At 51.0% G+C, this 17,100-nt stretch overlaps 1 protein-coding gene across 1 annotated transcript; it reads left to right on the top strand.

Annotated features, from left to right (window-relative positions):
• The first annotated feature begins 1,078 nt into the window (after positions 1-1,078).
• ipo9 (importin 9) lies at positions 1,079-16,706 on the top strand. Its single transcript, XM_035387639.1, has 24 exons — positions 1,079-1,295; positions 3,321-3,382; positions 3,609-3,695; positions 3,811-4,012; positions 4,401-4,489; positions 4,683-4,769; positions 5,087-5,206; positions 5,517-5,617; positions 5,816-5,874; positions 6,092-6,243; positions 6,361-6,459; positions 6,642-6,748; positions 7,371-7,510; positions 7,615-7,777; positions 9,748-9,974; positions 10,204-10,352; positions 10,658-10,786; positions 12,238-12,513; positions 12,968-13,134; positions 13,632-13,765; positions 14,194-14,313; positions 14,729-14,857; positions 14,962-15,041; positions 15,428-16,706. Exons 1-24 carry the CDS (start codon positions 1,130-1,132, stop codon positions 15,536-15,538), a joined length of 3,156 nt encoding a protein of 1,051 aa, XP_035243530.1. The 5' UTR covers positions 1,079-1,129; the 3' UTR covers positions 15,539-16,706.
• Positions 16,707-17,100: the final 394 nt, after the last annotated feature.

The following is a 17,100-nucleotide window of genomic DNA, read 5'->3' as shown; positions in this document are numbered from 1 at the left end:
TAAAAAGCATAGTTCGCTCTGAAGCGAATTTCTTTGTATTTTTTATACATTGAGAAATGTCTTTTGTGAGCTGACCTAACCTCTTATCCCTCAAAGAGAACAGAAGCTTGTGGATGAAGAAAATACAGCTAATATCAAAAAGTCTTAAAGAACTAATGTAATTGTTTGTGAAAATGAGACGTTTGATGGCTTTGTGCTGTTGTAACTACATAGATCATGAACATCATAATTTTTTTGGTTTTCATTATAAACTTGCCACCAGAGTAAAATGGCTAATCAGTCACATATGCAATGTTGTCAGAAACAGGACCTTTAAATAAAAATAAATGTAGCTCCACATATGCTAATTAAGACTCAAAAGGTACTAAGGTACTAAGTTACAGCTATTAATTAAAGGGTACATGTTCATAGCTTGCAAGCGAATCAATCACTGTCCTTAGTATCTTAGACAGGGAATTACTAATCACCGCAATGCAATGCAGTGACACTTCTCAATGTATGAAAATGAATAAGACTAATTTGGGAAATTTCTGAATTCAGTCACAGGAGGGAGTGAGTCAACATCGCTTGACAGTACTTATTCAAATAACATTTGTGTTTGTGAAGAAATGCTCCATGTTTGAACTGTTTATAATCTGCTGTAGCTAATGGTCTTAATGACACTAAAGTGCAAACCCTGAGTACAGTTGATGAGAGACTCCACTCATGCACAATTTGTGTTTCACTGAATGCCTGGTACCTGTGTTTTGTTAAAACAGTTCTTACAGCGTTTGATTTGAGATGGATTTTTGATAAGATGGCACTTCAACCGTAAACGACTGCGGCATTCTGATGTCCTTTACACTGTCCTACTGTGTGACCAGTGGTATGTGAGCAGATAACCAAAGCTTATGGTTACAGAGCATCTACACTGTTTATAAATGAGTCTGGATGTGGTTCTACCGCTTGCTCAATTTCAGTGTGAACACGGTCTATACTGAAGCTCCACTTTGGGGGAAAAACATTTGATGGCAGCTCCGCCTCCTAATCAGCCCAGGTCTGTGATTGGCGCGCTGTTGTGCAGTCAGAACGTTTCCAGCCCCGCCCCCCGGCAGGACCGCAACTGCGCAGGCAGGAGGTACCCGTGGAAATGGCGGGTGTCCACACTTCTGGTACCGGTTCGGTTTCGGCCGCTTGCCCGATCCAGCAGGGGCTGAAGGAAACACTGATAGAGACACTGACAGCTACCCTGTCCCCGGTACAAGAGGTACGGGCTGCCGCGGAAGAGCAGGTTAAAGTTCTGGAAGTGACGGAGGGTAAGTATTGCTGGCGCTGGACAGCGTGCAGCGGAGTTCACCACGTGAATGAATGTTTTCTAGGGCCTGCTTGTAAGTGGCGTGTAAGAGAGAAAATAGACTTAACTTACACACGATGTCTGGTGAACTGTCACTAGGAAATACTTTCTGTTTGTTTTCAGTCATTTGCGTTACCAACGTGCTACTCGCTTAGTTTTTGTTAACAAGCTAATCCACATCGACAAATAACACTAATTTGATATGCCGTTAACTCCGGTTCGGTCCAATTGGTGTTGAAACCGAAGCTACTTACAAACGGCCACGTTAGCTTGTTGGTGCGCTTGTTATACATGCACGCTTATCCTAATGGATTTGTCCAGCTGGTCTCATAAACGTTACTTAGCTTATCTAGTGAACTCGATAACTTTTTTGGGAGGCTAATGTTGTTGGAACAATACCGGTTGTTGGATAAGGTTAGCTAGGTTATGCAGGAGTTCCATGACAACTTTGCTGACAAGCAGGACACTAATTTTGGGTTACCTGGAGCTGGTTGCCAACGGTGACAGCTCACATAAGATTGATTTGAGCGTCTTTTATTTGCTATTGTTGCTGTTAAACCTGCATTCGTGTGTATACACAAATAGTTGTTGGATGGTTACCTCGAACTGGCTTCCAATACAAGTTAGGTGAAGTCTCCTGTTATCTTGTCTCGGCTCCGGAATTCTCGACGTCACCCACTTACGCAACCGATGGCAGATAGATTCTCGGTATAACGTAACTAAGCGTTTCCTCCACAACTCCTGGAGACCGTGAGAAGCTCCGTGACAGCGCCTGTCGCCGGACTCCCCCGCATTATTTCCCGCCTGGGTCTCGCGAGCAAACGTTACACGTCTGGAGCGGTTTAATTCAGAACGTCAGGGCAGGAAACTAACTTTTTCGTCCACTGCATGGCCACAGTGGCTGATGCCTACCAAAATTCACCAGCCGTTTTTCCATAAAACTAAATGTAGATATTTAGAAAAGAACACGACCTTCAGTTGATGGACGGTTACCTGCCAAAATGGTTGGCAGAGTAAACAAGCTTACCAGCCACAGATAAAATTTACCACCTGCGTCCCTCATTAGTTTGCCTGAGTAATGTGATGCACATGCTGTCCACCAGATGGTGCTATATATCACAAAAATTTAGGGGGCGGATTGATGGCAGAGTAGTGTAGATAAGATTATACTTTATTGTCATGTTTCTGTTAAATATGTCTTGCCTTATGAGCTGTACTTCTCACATACAGAAGAACAGACATTGATACGGTAAAATATAACAAACTGTTGTAGCGCATAGTGTAGTTCAGACAACAGGCATCTCATCGGAGTGTGACAGTCACCACTCAGCTGTCGTGTGTGTGTGACCTGATTCATGCGTGTGTGTGTGTGTGACCTGTGTGTGTCGTATGTGTGTGTGTGTGACCTGTGTGTGTCGTATGTGTGTGTGTGTGTGTGTGTGTGTGTGTGTCGTATGTGTGTGTGACGTGTGTTTCGTATGTGTGTGTGACCTGTTTCCTGCGTGTGCTTCTCAGAGTTCGGTGTGTATGTAACCTGTGTGTGTGTGTGTGTGATCTGTGTGTGATCTGTTTCATGCGTGTGTGTGTGTGACCTGTTTCATGCGTGTGTGTGTGATCTGTTTCATGTGTGTGTGTGTGACCTGTTTCCTGCGTGTGTGTGTGTGTGACCTGTGTGTGTGTGCGTGTGTGTGTGTGACCTGTTTCATGCGTGTGTGTGTGTGTGACCTGTTTCCTGCGTGTGCTTCTCAGAGTTCGGTGTGTATGTGACCTGTTTCCTGCGTGTGCTTCTCAGAGTTCGGTGTGTGTGTGACCTGCGTGTGTGTGTGACCTGTTTCCTGCGTGTGTGTGTGTGACCTGTTTCCTGCGTGTGCTTCTCAGAGTTCGGTGTGTGTGTGTGTGTGACCTGTTTCCTGCGTGTGCTTCTCAGAGTTCGGTGTGTGTGTGACCTGCGTGTGTGTGTGACCTGTTTCCTGCGTGTGCTTCTCAGAGTTCGGTGTGTATCTGGCAGAGCTGACGGTCGATCCTCAGGGAGCGCTCCCCATCCGTCAGGTAAGTGGAGAAACTGGGCGGAGGCGTGTTTTCAGCAGTGGGTATGAGACACCCACTGCTGATGTTTGCTGGGTTCTGATAGGTGAGTCTGGATGTTTGCTGGGCTTTGATAGGTGGGTCTGGATGTTTGATGGGTTCTGATAGGTGGGTCTGGATGTTTGCTGGGTTCTGATAGGTGGGTCTGGATGTTTGCTGGGTTTTGATTGGTCTGTTTTGTGTTCCGCAGCTGTCCTCGGTCCTGCTGAAGCAGTATGTGGACACTCACTGGTGCTCTGAGTCAGAGAAGTTCAAACTTCCAGAAACGACCGATAGGGTACGGATTTTTTATACACGCTTTTCTAGTGCTTGTGTGTGTGTCCGTGTGCAGGTGGGTGTGTCTTTAGGTGTGTGTGTCTTACCCTCTCTCCCCCCCCCCCCCCCCCCCCCAGGCGAAGGGGGCGATCCGGGACGTCCTCCCTGGGGGACTGCGAGAGCCCGTGGGACGGGTGCGGTCCAGCGTGGCGTACGCGGTATCCGGCATCGCTCAGTGGGACTGGCCCGAGGCCTGGCCCCGCCTCTTCAGCCTGCTGGTGGAGCTGCTCGTCAGCGGCGACCTGAACGGCGTCCACGGCGCCATGAGGGTCCTCACAGGTGCGCTCACCTGGGACACGCCCCCCGGGTCACACCCCCCTGGTCACACCCCCCGCCGGCGATAAACCCGCTTACCGCCCATTCCCATCCACCCCGTTCCGATGGAAGTTCCATAGTTTTACACCACCTGTCAATCCCTTGATCAGCCACTCAGTCAGCTGGCCGTGCGGATGGAGTGTATTTCCGCCTATCTCTGAGTCTCTCTCTCTCTCTCTCTCTCTGCCTCTCCACCTCTCCCCTCTCCTCTCTCCTCTCTCTCTCTCTCTCTCTCTCTCTCTGCCTTTCCGCCTCTCCCCTCTCCACTCTCTTCTCTCTCTGCCTCTGCCTCTCCCCGCTTCTCTCTCCTCTCTCTCTCTCTCTCTCTGCCTCTCCTCTCTCCCTTCTCCAGAGTTCACCCGTGAGGTCACGGACACGCAGATGCCTATGGTGGCTCCCGTTATTTTGCCAGAGATGTACAAGATCTTCACCATGACAGAGGCAAGCGGTGGAGTAGCCTGTCTGTGGTTAGGGGGTGGTTGGGGGGGGTTGTGTTTTCATGCAGGAGGCCGTTGATGGGGTCTAGATTAACGGCTGCAAGCTGAATTTCTCACCGACTCTAACCGTCTGTGTCTAAGTGATGTTTCTGCAGAGGAGATGGATGAACCTCTACTGCCTTTAACTGTGACTGCAGGTCTACAGCATTCGCACCCGATCCAGAGCTGTGGAGATCTTCACCACCTGCGCCAAGCTCATCGCTGCCATCCAGGATCTGCAGAAGGTGAGGGGGGGAAGTTGGGGGTGAGGGGGGGCGGGGGTTCTTTGCCAAACTGGGGCCAGGGGGTGAGTGACCAAGCTGAAGAATTAATTCACTAATAGTGAAATTGAAGGAAAACACTCCAGCAATAAAGTATACTAGTCATAAATGTGTGGTTATTGTTTGTTTTCAATATTGAATGGCTCTACTGTTTTGCTTGTGCAGCAGAAGTCCTCTTACGTCCTGGATGCGTGTGCTTGGTTTTGGAAATGTCCTCCATCTCTTCACCAGGGTGGTCTGGGGCTAATGCTAACTGCTGCCTTGTGTCGCATGTTTTTTAGGGTGCAGCCAAAGCTCTGATCTTGCCTGTGGTGCCGCAGTTCACCCAGGCGTTTATCCAGGCCCTGCGCATTCCCGACGGGCCGTCCTCCGACTGCGGCCTCAAGAGGGAGGTGCTTAAGGTGTGAGAGAACCCCTGGGCATTCTGGGAAATGAAGTCCTTTACAATGGCTCGAGATTTGAATGGTTTGTTTTTTAAGAGGCATGAAGTGTCCGATTGTGAACCTATCCTGGCATCCCTGGTGTAAAATATATCAGTTGGAGAAATTTGGAAAAATTAAAAACATATTCCTATAAGAGGAATATTCTCCATTTTGCTGCAGTCTTCAGGGTTTCCTTCAGGGAACTATTAGAGTCCTCCTCAGTTGGGGGACCCCTGCTTGAGTGTACCCCCAAAGTGTGTAACTGAAATGCGCCCCTCCTCTTCCTCAGGCTCTGATGACTCTGGTGAAGAATTTCCCCAAAAACATGGCGCCTTCCATGCAGCAGATCCTGCCCGTGGTGTGGAGCCTGCTGACGGAGAGCGCCTCTCAATATCCTCCCCGTCCCGTCTGGGCTATGCGTGCGGGGGCCACGATCTCCGACCGGCGCTTAGCGGGGTCACCCCCCGACCCCCCCCCCCCCCCCCCAGCCCGCTCGCTCTCCCGTCAGAGATCGGTTGTGTTAGCAGATGTGCGGTTGGTTTGGAATGAAGCCGTTGTTGACGTGGGCTTTCCTTAACTTGCATGCACTTATGTCAGAACGGAGGTGAACTCCACCGAGGACGTGGACGACCCCGTGGACTCGGACGGTAGGTCTATGCGGTTATTTTGTGCTCCTTGTGTTTAACACGGTTGTGATTTCCCAACCTGTGGATTTCAGAGAGCAGCTCTGAAATCCCGTGGGTTGGTTCCTCAGGAGAACCACTGATAGTGACCCGGTTAGAGCCGGTTAGAGCCGGTTAGACCCGGACCAGCTGAAGCCGTGGGTGCGTTGGCCGAGGTCTCTGATGTCTCCCCTCTCTCCAGGCGAGGTTCTGGGCTTTGAGAACCTGGTGTTCAGCATCTTTGAGTTCGTCCACACGCTGCTGGAGACCAGCAGGATGAAGAGCGCAGTGAGGAAGACTCTGCCGGAGCTCTTCTACTACGCCATCCTGTACATGCAGATCACGGAGGACCAGGTACCCCACCGGAACCGCTCCCGGCTGGGACAGGCGCTGGTGTTCCTGTGCGAGCGCGTGCGTGTGTAACCCTGCTCACCAGCCGGTCCTCGCTCTCCTTCTCGTTCTCCGCCGCAGGTGAAGGCCTGGGCGGCCGACCCGCAGACGTTTGTGGAGGACGAGGATGACGACACCTTCTCCTACTCAGTGAGGATCTCAGCGCAGGACCTGCTGCTGGTGAGAACCTCTGCAGAGCCGGGGGCAGGCCGCCTGGGTTCAGTCTCACATGAGAGGTTTCCCTGAGTGTGCTCATCTCTCTCTTTCTCTTTCTCTCACTCCCCCCTTCTCTTTTTCTCTTCTGTCTCCCCTCTCTTTATCTCTCTCTCTTTGTATCTCTCTCCCTCCCCCCCCCCCCCCAGGCTTTAGTGACTGAGTTCCAGGATGAGAGTGTGGCGGCTTTGGTGGTCGCCACCGTGCGGCACCTGCAGGAGGCGGAGCAGGCCAGGAACGGCGGCAGAGAGCACTGGTGAGGCCAGCGCGGGAACGAGAGCGCCCCCATGTGGCCCATCTGTGACTGTGCAGCACAGCGCCAAATCTCTCCAGTGCAGTACAGTGCACTGTAGGTGTACTCCCACTACTGCAGCAGTGCAGTATTGTACAGCTGCAGTGTCACTGCAGTGGAAGTGTAAATGACATGCAGTATAATGCAATATTGCAGTTATGTGCAGTGTAAAGGAAATGCAGTGTAATTCAGTATTGCAGTGATGTGCAGTGTAAATGACATGCAGTATAATGCAGTATTGCAGTTATGTGCAGTGCAGTGTAAAGGAAATACAGCGTAATTCAGTATTGCAGTGATGTGCAGTGTGAATGACATGCAGTATTGCAGTGCAGTGTAAAGGAAATGCAGTGAATGCAGTGTTGCAGTGCAGTGTAAAGGAAATGCAGTGTAATTCAGTATTGCAGTGATGTGCAGTGTAAAGGAAATGCAGTGTTGCAGTGCAGAGCAAAGGAAATGCAGTACAGTGTATAGGAAATGCAGTGTAATGCAGTATTGCAGTGCAGTGTAAAGGAAATGCAGTGTTGCAGTGCAGTGTAAAGGAAATGCAGTGAATGCGGCGCTGCAGTGACGCTCTACTGTCACGCAGGTGGAAGGTGCATGAGGCCTGCATGCTGTCACTGGGCTCGGTGAAGACCGTCGTCATGGAGACTGTTAAGAGCGGCCGAGTTCAGTTTGACCTGCACGGGTTCCTCACCAACGTCGTCCTGGCGGACCTCAACCTGGCGGGTGAGTATTAGGGGTGTAGCACCCCCCAAACGGTGCCCCCCCCCCCCCCCCCCCCCCCCCCAGGCACTGACCCGTCCGTCTCTGTGACTCCGCCCCTCTTCTAGCCACCTCCCCTTTCCTGCTGGGCCGCGCCCTGTGGGTGGCCAGCCGCTTCATAGTCGCCATGACGCCCGGCCTGCTCCAGCAGCTCCTCCAGGCCACCGTCAGCGGCCTGAGCGCCAGCCAGCCTCCCGCCGTCCGGATCTCTGCCGCGCAAGCCGTCCAAGGGTGAGCGTCCCGCTCTAACGCCCCCCCACACTCCCCCCGTCCATGGGTGAGTGTCCACACTACCCCCCCCCCACGTCCAAGGGTGAGTGTCCCACACTAACCCCCCCCCCGTCCAAGAGTAAGTGGCCCACACCAACCCCCCCCCCCCCCCCCCGTCCAAGAGTGAGTGTCCCACACCAACCCCCCCGTCCAAGAGTGAGTGTCCCGCACTGTGTGTGTGTGTGTGTATATGTGTGTGTGTGTGTGTGTGTGTGTGTGTGTGTGTGTGTGTGTGTGTGTGTGTGTGTGTGTGTGTGTGTGTGTGTGTGTGTGTGTGTGTGTGTGTGTGTGTGTGTGTGTGTGTGCAGGTACTGTGAGCAGCTGAAGGCCTCTGCGAGCACACAGGTGTGTGTATATGTGTGTGTGTCTATGTGTGTTGATGTGTGTATGTTTGTGTGTGTTGATGTGTGTATATGTGTGTGTGTGTATATGCGCAGGTACTGTGAGCAGCTGAAGCTCTCTGGGAGCACGCAGGTGTGTGTGTGCGTGTGTGTGTGTGTGTATATGTGTGTGTATGTGTGTATATGTGTGTGTGTGTTGATGTGTGTGTATGTGTGTCTGTGTGTGTGTGTGTGTGTTGCTGTGTGTGTATGTGTGTCTGTGTGTGTGTGTGTGTGTTGTATATGTGTGTGTGTGTTGATGTGTGTGTATGTGTGTGTTGATGTGTGTATATGTGTGTGTGTGTATATGCGCAGGTACTGTGAGCAGCTGAAGCTCTCTGGGAGCACACAGGTGTGTATATGTGTGTGTGTGTGTGTGTGTGTGTGTGTATGTGTGTGTATGTGTCTATGTGTGTGTGTATGTGTGTATATATGTGTGTGTGTGTGTATATGCGCAGGTACTGTGAGCAGCTGAAGCTGTCTGGGAGCACGCAGGTGTGTATATGTGTGTGTGTGTGTGTTGATGTGTGTGTATGTGTGTATATGTGTGTGTGTGTTGATGTGTGTGTATGTGTATATGTGTGTGTGTGTGTGTGTTATATGTGTGTGTATGTGTGTGTATGCGCAGGTACTGTGAGCAGCTGAAGCTCTCTGGGAGCACGCAGGTGTGTGTGTGCGTGTGTGTGTGTGTGTGTGTGTGTGTGTGTTGATGTGTGTGTATGTGTGTATGCGCAGGTACTGTGAGCAGCTGAAGCTCTCTGGGAGCACACAGGTGTGTGTGTGCGTGTGTTGATGTGTGTGTATGCGCAGGTACTGTGAGCAGCTGAAGCTCTCTGGGAGCACACAGGTGTGTATATGTGTGTGTGTGTGTGTGTGTTGATGTGTGTGTATGTGTGTGTATGCGCAGGTACTGTGAGCAGCTGAAGCTCTCTGAGAGCACACAGGTGTGTGTGTGTGTGTATGCGCAGGTACTGTGAGCAGCTGAAGCTCTCTGGGAGCACACAGGTGTGTGTGTGTGTGTATGCGCAGGTACTGTGAGCAGCTGAAGCTCTCTGGGAGCACACAGGTGTGTATATGTGTGTGTGTGTGTGTGTTGATGTGTGTGTATGTGTGTGTATGCGCAGGTACTGTGAGCAGCTGAAGCTCTCTGGGAGCACGCAGGTGTGTGTGTGCGTGTGTTGATGTGTGTGTATGCGCAGGTACTGTGAGCAGCTGAAGCTCTCTGGGAGCACACAGGTGTGTATATGTGTGTGTGTGTGTGTGTGTTGATGTGTGTGTATGTGTGTGTATGCGCAGGTACTGTGAGCAGCTGAAGCTCTCTGAGAGCACACAGGTGTGTGTGTGTGTGTATGCGCAGGTACTGTGAGCAGCTGAAGCTCTCTGGGAGCACACAGGTGTGTGTGTGTGTGTATGCGCAGGTACTGTGAGCAGCTGAAGCTCTCTGGGAGCACACAGGTGTGTATATGTGTGTGTGTGTGTGTGTTGATGTGTGTGTATGTGTGTATATGTGTGTGTGTGTTGATGTGTGTGTGTGTGTGTGTATATGCGCAGGTACTGTGAGCAGCTGAAGCTCTCTGGGAGCACGCAGGTGCTGCTGCCCTTCCTCCCCGGCGTGCTGGACGGCCTGGTGCCGCTGGCCGCTCCGTTTGGGCCGGCGGTCCTGGCGCTGGTTCTGGAGACGCTGCGCGTGGTGTGCACCGTCGACCCGTCCTTCACCGCCAGCGCCGAAAAGAAGATCTGCCCCCTCACCATCGCCGTCTTCCTCAAGTACAGCAACGGTACCACCCCCAAACACCCCCCTCCCCCTCCCCGCCCCGTACACTTACAGCTTCCAATTTCCAGCTTCGTATTTTATCATGTGTATTGCGGAAGCATATTATTTTTTGAACAGTTCACAGGCAAAATGATAATAAAAATGAAACAATAACTAAATTCTCTCCTCTCTCTGAAGTCTCTGTGTCATTCTGTCTATCTCTCAATTTCTCCCTTCCTCTCCCTCTCTCTCAGACCCGGTGGTGGCCTCTCTGTCCCAGGACATCTTTAAGGAGCTGTCCCGGATCGAGGGGTGTCGGGGCCCCTTGCAGACGCGTCTCATCCCCACCCTGATCAGCATCATGCAGGCCCCCCCCGACAAGATCCCGGCAGGGCTGTGCACTGTACGTAACCCCCCCTACCCCCCCCAATGACCAGAGCAGGGGAAAACCCCAAACTGAAACCACTGATGACCCCCACATCAGACATATTTAACCCTCTAAGGTGTGAGGTCACCAATGTGCGATTAGAATGTTCTTAACTGAACATTCCAATGCTGATGTCACAATCGCTGCTGGAGTTGTAGAACACAGACGTAGTTAAATATGAATCTGTCAGTCAGTCTAAATTCCCCTGGTTGTGTCTACCCCCTGTTCCTCTCTGTTTTACTGTGCGATGGGTCGCTGGCCGTCCCGTCTCTGGGGTGCAGACGGCGGTGGACATTTTGACCACGGTGGTGCGGCACACTGCCCCCCCCCTGCCCCCGCTGCTGCTCTGCCAGGCCTTTCCTGCGGTGGCTCAGTGTGTCCTGCACACGGACGACAGCGCTGTCATGCAGGTTAGCCTCCCATGTCTGTATATGTGTGTGTGTGCGCGCGTGTGTGTGTGAGTGAGTGCGTGTGTGTGTGCGCGCGTGTGTGTGTGTGTGTGTGAGTGAGTGAGTGCGTGTGTGTGCGCGCGTGTGTGTGAGTGAGCGCGTGTGTATGTGTGCACCTGCATTTGTGTGCGTGTGCGCGCTCTCAGAGCTGGGGGGAGTGTCTGAGGGCCTATCCTCTCTCTCTCTCTCTCTCTCTCTCTCAGAGTGGGGGGGAGTGTCTGAGGGCCTATCCTCTCTCTCTCTCTCAGAGCGGGGGGAGTGTCTGAGACCCTATCCTCTCTCTCTCTCTCAGAGCGGGGGGGAGTGTCTGAGGGCCTATCCTCTCTCTCTCTCTCTCTCTCTCTCAGAGCGGGGGGGAGTGTCTGAGGGCCTATCCTCTCTCTCTCTCTCAGAGCGGGGGGGAGTGTCTGAGGGCCTATCCTCTCTCTCTCTCTCTCTCTCAGAGTGGGGGGGGAGTGTCTGAGGGCCTATCCTCTCTCTCTCTCTCAGAGCGGGGGGGAGTGTCGGAGGGCCTATCCTCTCTCTCTCTCTCTCTCTCAGAGTGGGGGGGAGTGTCTGAGGGCCTATCCTCTCTCTCTCTCTCAGAGCGGGGGGGAGTGTCTGAGGGCCTATCCTCTCTCTCTCTCTCAGAGCGGGGGGGAGTGTCTGAGAGCCTATCCTCTCTCTCTCTCTCTCTCTCTCTCAGAGCGGGGGGGAGTGTCTGAGGGCCTATCCTCTCTCTCTCTCTCTCTCTCTCTCAGAGTGGGGGGGGTGTCTGAGGGCCTATCCTCTCTCTCTCTCTCTCTCAGAGTGGGGGGGGTGTCTGAGGGCCTATCCTCTCTCTCTCTCTCTCTCAGAGCGGGGGGGAGTGTCTGAGGGCCTATCCTCTCTCTCTCTCTCTCAGAGCGGGGGGGAGTGTCTGAGGGCCTATCCTCTCTCTCTCTCTCTCAGAGCGGGGGGGAGTGTCTGAGGGCCTATCCTCTCTCTCTCTCTCTCTCTCTCTCAGAGTGGGGGGGGTGTCTGAGGGCCTATCCTCTCTCTCTCTCTCAGAGCGGGGGGGTGTGTCTGAGACCCTATCCTCTCTCTCTCTCTCTCTCTCTCTCAGAGTGGGGGGGGTGTCTGAGGGCCTATCCTCTCTCTCTCTCTCAGAGCGGGGGGGTGTGTCTGAGACCCTATCCTCTCTCTCTCTCTCAGAGCGGGGGGGAGTGTCTGAGGGCCTATCCTCTCTCTCTCTCTCTCAGAGCGGGGGGGAGTGCCTGAGGGCCTATCCTCTCTCTCTCTCTCTCAGAGCGGGGGGGAGTGTCTGAGGGCCTATCCTCTCTCTCTCTCTCTCAGAGGGGGGGGGAGTGTCTGAGGGCCTATCCTCTCTCTCTCTCTCAGAGCGGGGGGGGGAGTGTCTGAGGGCCTATCCTCTCTCTCTCTCTCTCTCTCAGAGCGGGGGGGAGTGTCTGAGGGCCTACGTCTCCGTGGCGCTGGAGCAGCTGCTGGAGTGGCGGGACCAGCAGGGTCGCGGCGGCCTGTGCTACGTCCTGCAGGCGGTCTCCCGGCTGCTGGACCCGCGCGGGTCCGAGCTCGCCGCCGCCTGCGTGGGCCGCCTGGTGTCCTCGCTCGCCGCCCGGGCCGGCCCCCTGCTGGGGGGGCAGCTGGACCAGGTCCTGCGGGACGTCCTGACCAAGCTGCAGCAGGCCAACAACCTCAGCGTCAAGCAGGTAGGGCGAGGATGAGGGCGGTCCTCTTCATCCTTACATACTAAATTTCAGCCATTCAAACGATGTTTCCAGAACAACTTTCAAGCAATTTACTGTGCTGAATATTTTACTGACGCAGTTTAAGTTAAATACTCAAGGGTACAACGGCAGCACCCAACCTGGGATTTGAACCCGTAGACTCAATTCAAATCCCATTATGCTGCATCTTCACCTGTATGATGAAAAGGATGATCATACTGGTAATAATAATTTCATTATATAGCACAAGGTTTGCTTCACTCAGAAAGAAAACAGTACATTAGCATAAAGTACAGTTGACTCAGGGGTGACAGGCTGGGCTTTTTTCAGGGGTTCAGAGGTTCAGGAGTTGAGGGGTTCAGGAGTTGCTGAGGGGTTCAGGGATTCAGGGCCTGTGTAACCCCCCCACCCCATGCCTGTGCCCCCCCCCCCCCAGTCCCTCCTCATGGTGTTTGCGCACCTGATGGTGTCCCGTTTGGAGCCGCTGCTGGAGTTCCTGTGGGGTGTCCCCGGGCCGGCAGGACGCCCCGCGCTGGACTTCCTCATGGCCCAGTGGGTGAGCCACCAGCACCTGTTCTACGGCCAGTACGAGGGGAAGGTCAGGTGAGTGAGGGGCGCGGCCCTGTGCCGAAATCAGCAGTCTGCCTTGTTATTGGCCGGGTGCTTAGTGAACCCCAGAATTAGTGCTGACACCTGCAGGGTTTGGGGGTCAGTTCCATTTCAATTCAGCCAGTTCAGGAAATTAAGTACCTCCCCCAAGGAGGGTGTGTAGTGACGTCCGTTTGTCTGTCCCGGATGTCTGTGACGGACATCCGGAAAAGTAATGGCCAGATGGGCGTAAATCTTTATGCGCAGATTCATGTTCCCAAGAGGTCGACACTTACTGATGTTTGAGGCCCTGTGACTTTTTCCTCTAGCGTCACCATCAGGCCAGTCATGTCTCGAAAAGCGATGACAGGATTGCCAAGATGTTTGCTGTGCAAATCCATCTCTCCGTCTCCTGCTTTACACCTTGTCTCTCGTACCCCCCTCCCCTTCCCCCCTCCCCCTCTCCCCTCCCCCTCGCCCCCTCTCTCCCCCCCCCCCCCCCACCCCCACAGCACGGTGGCGCTGTGCAGACTGCTCCAGCACGGCCTCAGCACCGGTGACCCGCGGCTGGAGGGCATCCGGGTGAAAGGGGAGGAGCTCTTCAGTCCCGGAGAGGGCATCCGCACGCGCTCCAAAAGCACCAGGAGTGAGATCCGCGACCCCGCCGGTCACCTCCCAAACCACAGAGAGGCTTCACACACACTGCTGCCTCATGGTTTACAGGACATACTCAATTCACACTATAATTTAGTTTTTTAAGCGGTTGATAGTCTTTTGTACAGACAGACTGAAAATAATGGGAACTACAGTCATTGTTGTAGGCTAGTGCTTCTTATACTGTGGGTGGAGCATTAAAATGGTTCCCAGACAGTTCTGTTCTGGATTATGAATAGAATCCATAATCTTTGAGGCGTCCTATTATGCCCCCGGGGCCCCCTTCACTAGCCGATTAATGATCTGGAGCGCGATTCACACTCGTACGGGGGGGGCCTGCTCAGCGCTGCTGTTACTAACCGCACCACCAGGGGGCAGTGGGGGGCCCTGTTTCAAAATTGCCTCTGTCTTTTGGTTTAGACCCTGAGAGATGGACCAACATTCCCTTGCTGGTGAAGATCTTCAAGCTCATTGTCAACGAGCTTTCGTCTGTACTGGAGGAGAATTCCAACAGAGCTGCTGCTGGAGACTGCAGCCAAGGTACCATAGATATAGACACAGATATGGACTCAAGACACCATAGATATTGGTAAAGTTACAGATCATAGATACATAAGTACCATAGATTGGTCAAGGAGATCAAGGGCTGTGTATTTCATGTTTGATTAATTAAAATAAGTCCTGTCTCATACAATATCCTGAATGTATGGACACACAGAACACAACTTAAAATTGTTATAGATGGATAACACCTTCTGTCATATATATCTATGAAAACTACATAACCAGTAGCGACAGCTGGCAGTGAGTCTGTTTCTGTGACCACAATATGAAATACGGCTTAGAGAGATAGCAGTGTTTGGGGTTTTGAGATGGATTTGTTTGGGCCCTGTTCTGAACACAGCTCCCCCTATGTTTCCAAGTGCGAACTGCAGGGATGTGTTTGTCTGTGTAGATTTGGGGGATATGTGGGAGGAACAGGAGGAGGAGGAGGAGGAGGATGATGATGCAGATGAAGAGGAAGGGAAGGGTGAAGGGCTTGCCAGACAGCTGCTCTCTGACCTCATTGCCTCTCATAAATATGGTGAGTTTCCTGCGTGGAGTTTGCACTGTGTAGAGCTCCTAGCTGAATGCTGGAGGCTAGCATTGGTGGTTTGTGTGTGAGGTACATCTGCTGTCATTGCACAGACGATGATGATGACTTTGAAGAGGAAGATGAGGAAGACCCAGATGCCTTGAAAGACCCTATTTATCAAATTGACCTGCAGGTAAACTCTACCTCTCTCTCTCTAACCATTTTTCATTTTTTATTGTCCTGATGCCACACTTTCCAGAGAAAGCAGAGATTATGTAATATAAAGCATAAAATCAGCCCTGTGTAGGTTTTTTACTTTGTGACATTTTGTGTGCGCATGTGTGTGCATATATATGTGTCTGTGTGTATGTGTGTGCGCATGTGTGCATATATATGTTCCTGTGTGTATGTGTGTGAATCCTGTAGCTCCATTGCAGTACATTGCATGAGGTCAAACACTTGTTTACTATATAAATGTAAAACAATAAATGGTAGTTTTTCACATAAACATGGCTCCTCCTCCCATGTCACCCTTTACACTGACTCTGCTGTGTGTCTGTGCTGCTGGCTCCTCTCCAGGTCTACCTGACGGACTACATTTCCCAGCTTGCACAGCTGCCGTGCTACAGCGCCTTCTCTGGCCACCTGAACGAAGCCGAGAGGAGAGTGCTGCAGTCCATCGGCGTCTAAAATTGGAATAAATTGGTGAAAAATTTTAGGCTCTGACACGGTGTGTTGCAAGGCTGTCTCTTCTGTTTCTTGGAGAAACGGACAGGCCTAAAACACAGATCATCTGTACAGGACGAGCAGTCATGATCCAGGCCAGGTTTTCTCTCCAAACTCTGTGTTCTTGCCCTAGTTTGGTTAAAAATATATATTTTTTAAAGTAACAAAAATACGTATATATGTAACCAAAAATAACTCCACTATGATGTGGTTGTTCAGGAAGTCTGTTCATAGGACAAATTTGGCCTGTTGGCAATGTTGGTCATTTTTTAGGTGACTATAATATAAACATAATTAATATGGTTCGTGTACAGTAGATAAAAAAAATGAATGAACAATGGATGCATTTTTTAAAGTACATGGTGTTAAAAATGAATTGGTAATTTGCACCAATGGAACTACTTCATCTGATTGTGTTCTTAATCTGTCCTGATTCTGTTGTGCTGGTTTCCTGTCACAATTTAATATGAATGTATTTAATATATCTTTAATATTCTTTGAATTAATGAGCTTTTCAATGAATTTTTAATAGCATTTCTGGCATTATGGTGAACACTTTTGTAACACATTTTGTCTTCAGTGTTCTGAGGGAGGCTGCTTTGATTGGTGTATTCAGATCAGTGCTAACCTCGCGCAGGGCACTGTTTCATGAAGCAGGTTTAGCGAGTTAGCTAGATAACCGAGTAAAACCCGGAACAGCTCTTTATTTTACTTAAGTCCATGTTCATGATTTTGGAGGGTTTCCGGTTTTACTGGGTGCAGTTATCCAGTTAACTCGGTAATCTTGCTTCTGAAACAGGGCCCAGGTAAGATATCACTGAGTGACCATTACTGAAGTGAAATATACTGAAAAGTATTGAAGTGAAATATGTTATCAGTCTACTGAGCTGTTCATAATACATCGCAAAAAATACAAATTATTGCTGCTTTGAGGTATTTCAGTCTCTTTTTAAGGAATGTGTGCTTTTCAGATTTTCAGATAAGGGACCTGCCATAGACTAGGCTGTTACTCAGTTTAGTCACAGCAAACCAGCGATGTTGCAACTCTGAATACTTGTCTGAGTTGATTGGTCTGTAATGCCATGCTGTTGGATGGCTTTTTGAATAAATATTTTTATATGCACGATGAAAATGCAGGATTTTCTTTTCCTGATTCTTTCCAGCTGTATACTTTGTGTGATATTACAGGCTATAGGACTTATGACCTCTGTACCATAATTGCATCATGGACTGGTTAACTTATTGTTCTTGCGTAGTAGACGTTTGTAGCCTATAGGCTACGTATCCTACTTTGTGAGTACGTAGGCCATATAGCCAATGTAAGTATTTGTACATTTTCAGAAAGCACAAATCGTAAAGTGGCAGTTGTCCTAGGTTATGCACATATTAGTTTATTTTTTTTCACGGACAGACTGCTACGAAGATGGGGGTTGGAAATAAAACCTGGAGAGTTTCCTAAGTCATGAAGTAGGCTAGGCTAAGCTACTGCCAAGTTCAGCGCTGAGCGTCTATAAATATTTTTTGGT

The sequence above is a fragment of the Anguilla anguilla genome, chromosome 13 (assembly GCF_013347855.1).
Source record: "Anguilla anguilla isolate fAngAng1 chromosome 13, fAngAng1.pri, whole genome shotgun sequence".
NCBI lineage: Eukaryota > Metazoa > Chordata > Actinopteri > Anguilliformes > Anguillidae > Anguilla > Anguilla anguilla.
The sequence above is the reverse complement of the archived record's forward strand: the minus strand, read 5'-3'. Positions and strand labels throughout refer to the sequence as shown.

Coding starts and splice junctions, on each gene's coding strand:
- ipo9 (XM_035387639.1), top strand. CDS start 1,130: ATGGCGGGTGTCCACACTTCTGGTACCGGTTCGGTTTCGGCCGCTTGC. Junction 3,696..3,810: donor TTCCAGAAACGACCGATAGG/GTACGGATTTTT, acceptor CCCCCCCCCCAG/GCGAAGGGGGCGATCCGGGA. Junction 15,042..15,427: donor TTTATCAAATTGACCTGCAG/GTAAACTCTACC, acceptor GCTCCTCTCCAG/GTCTACCTGACGGACTACAT.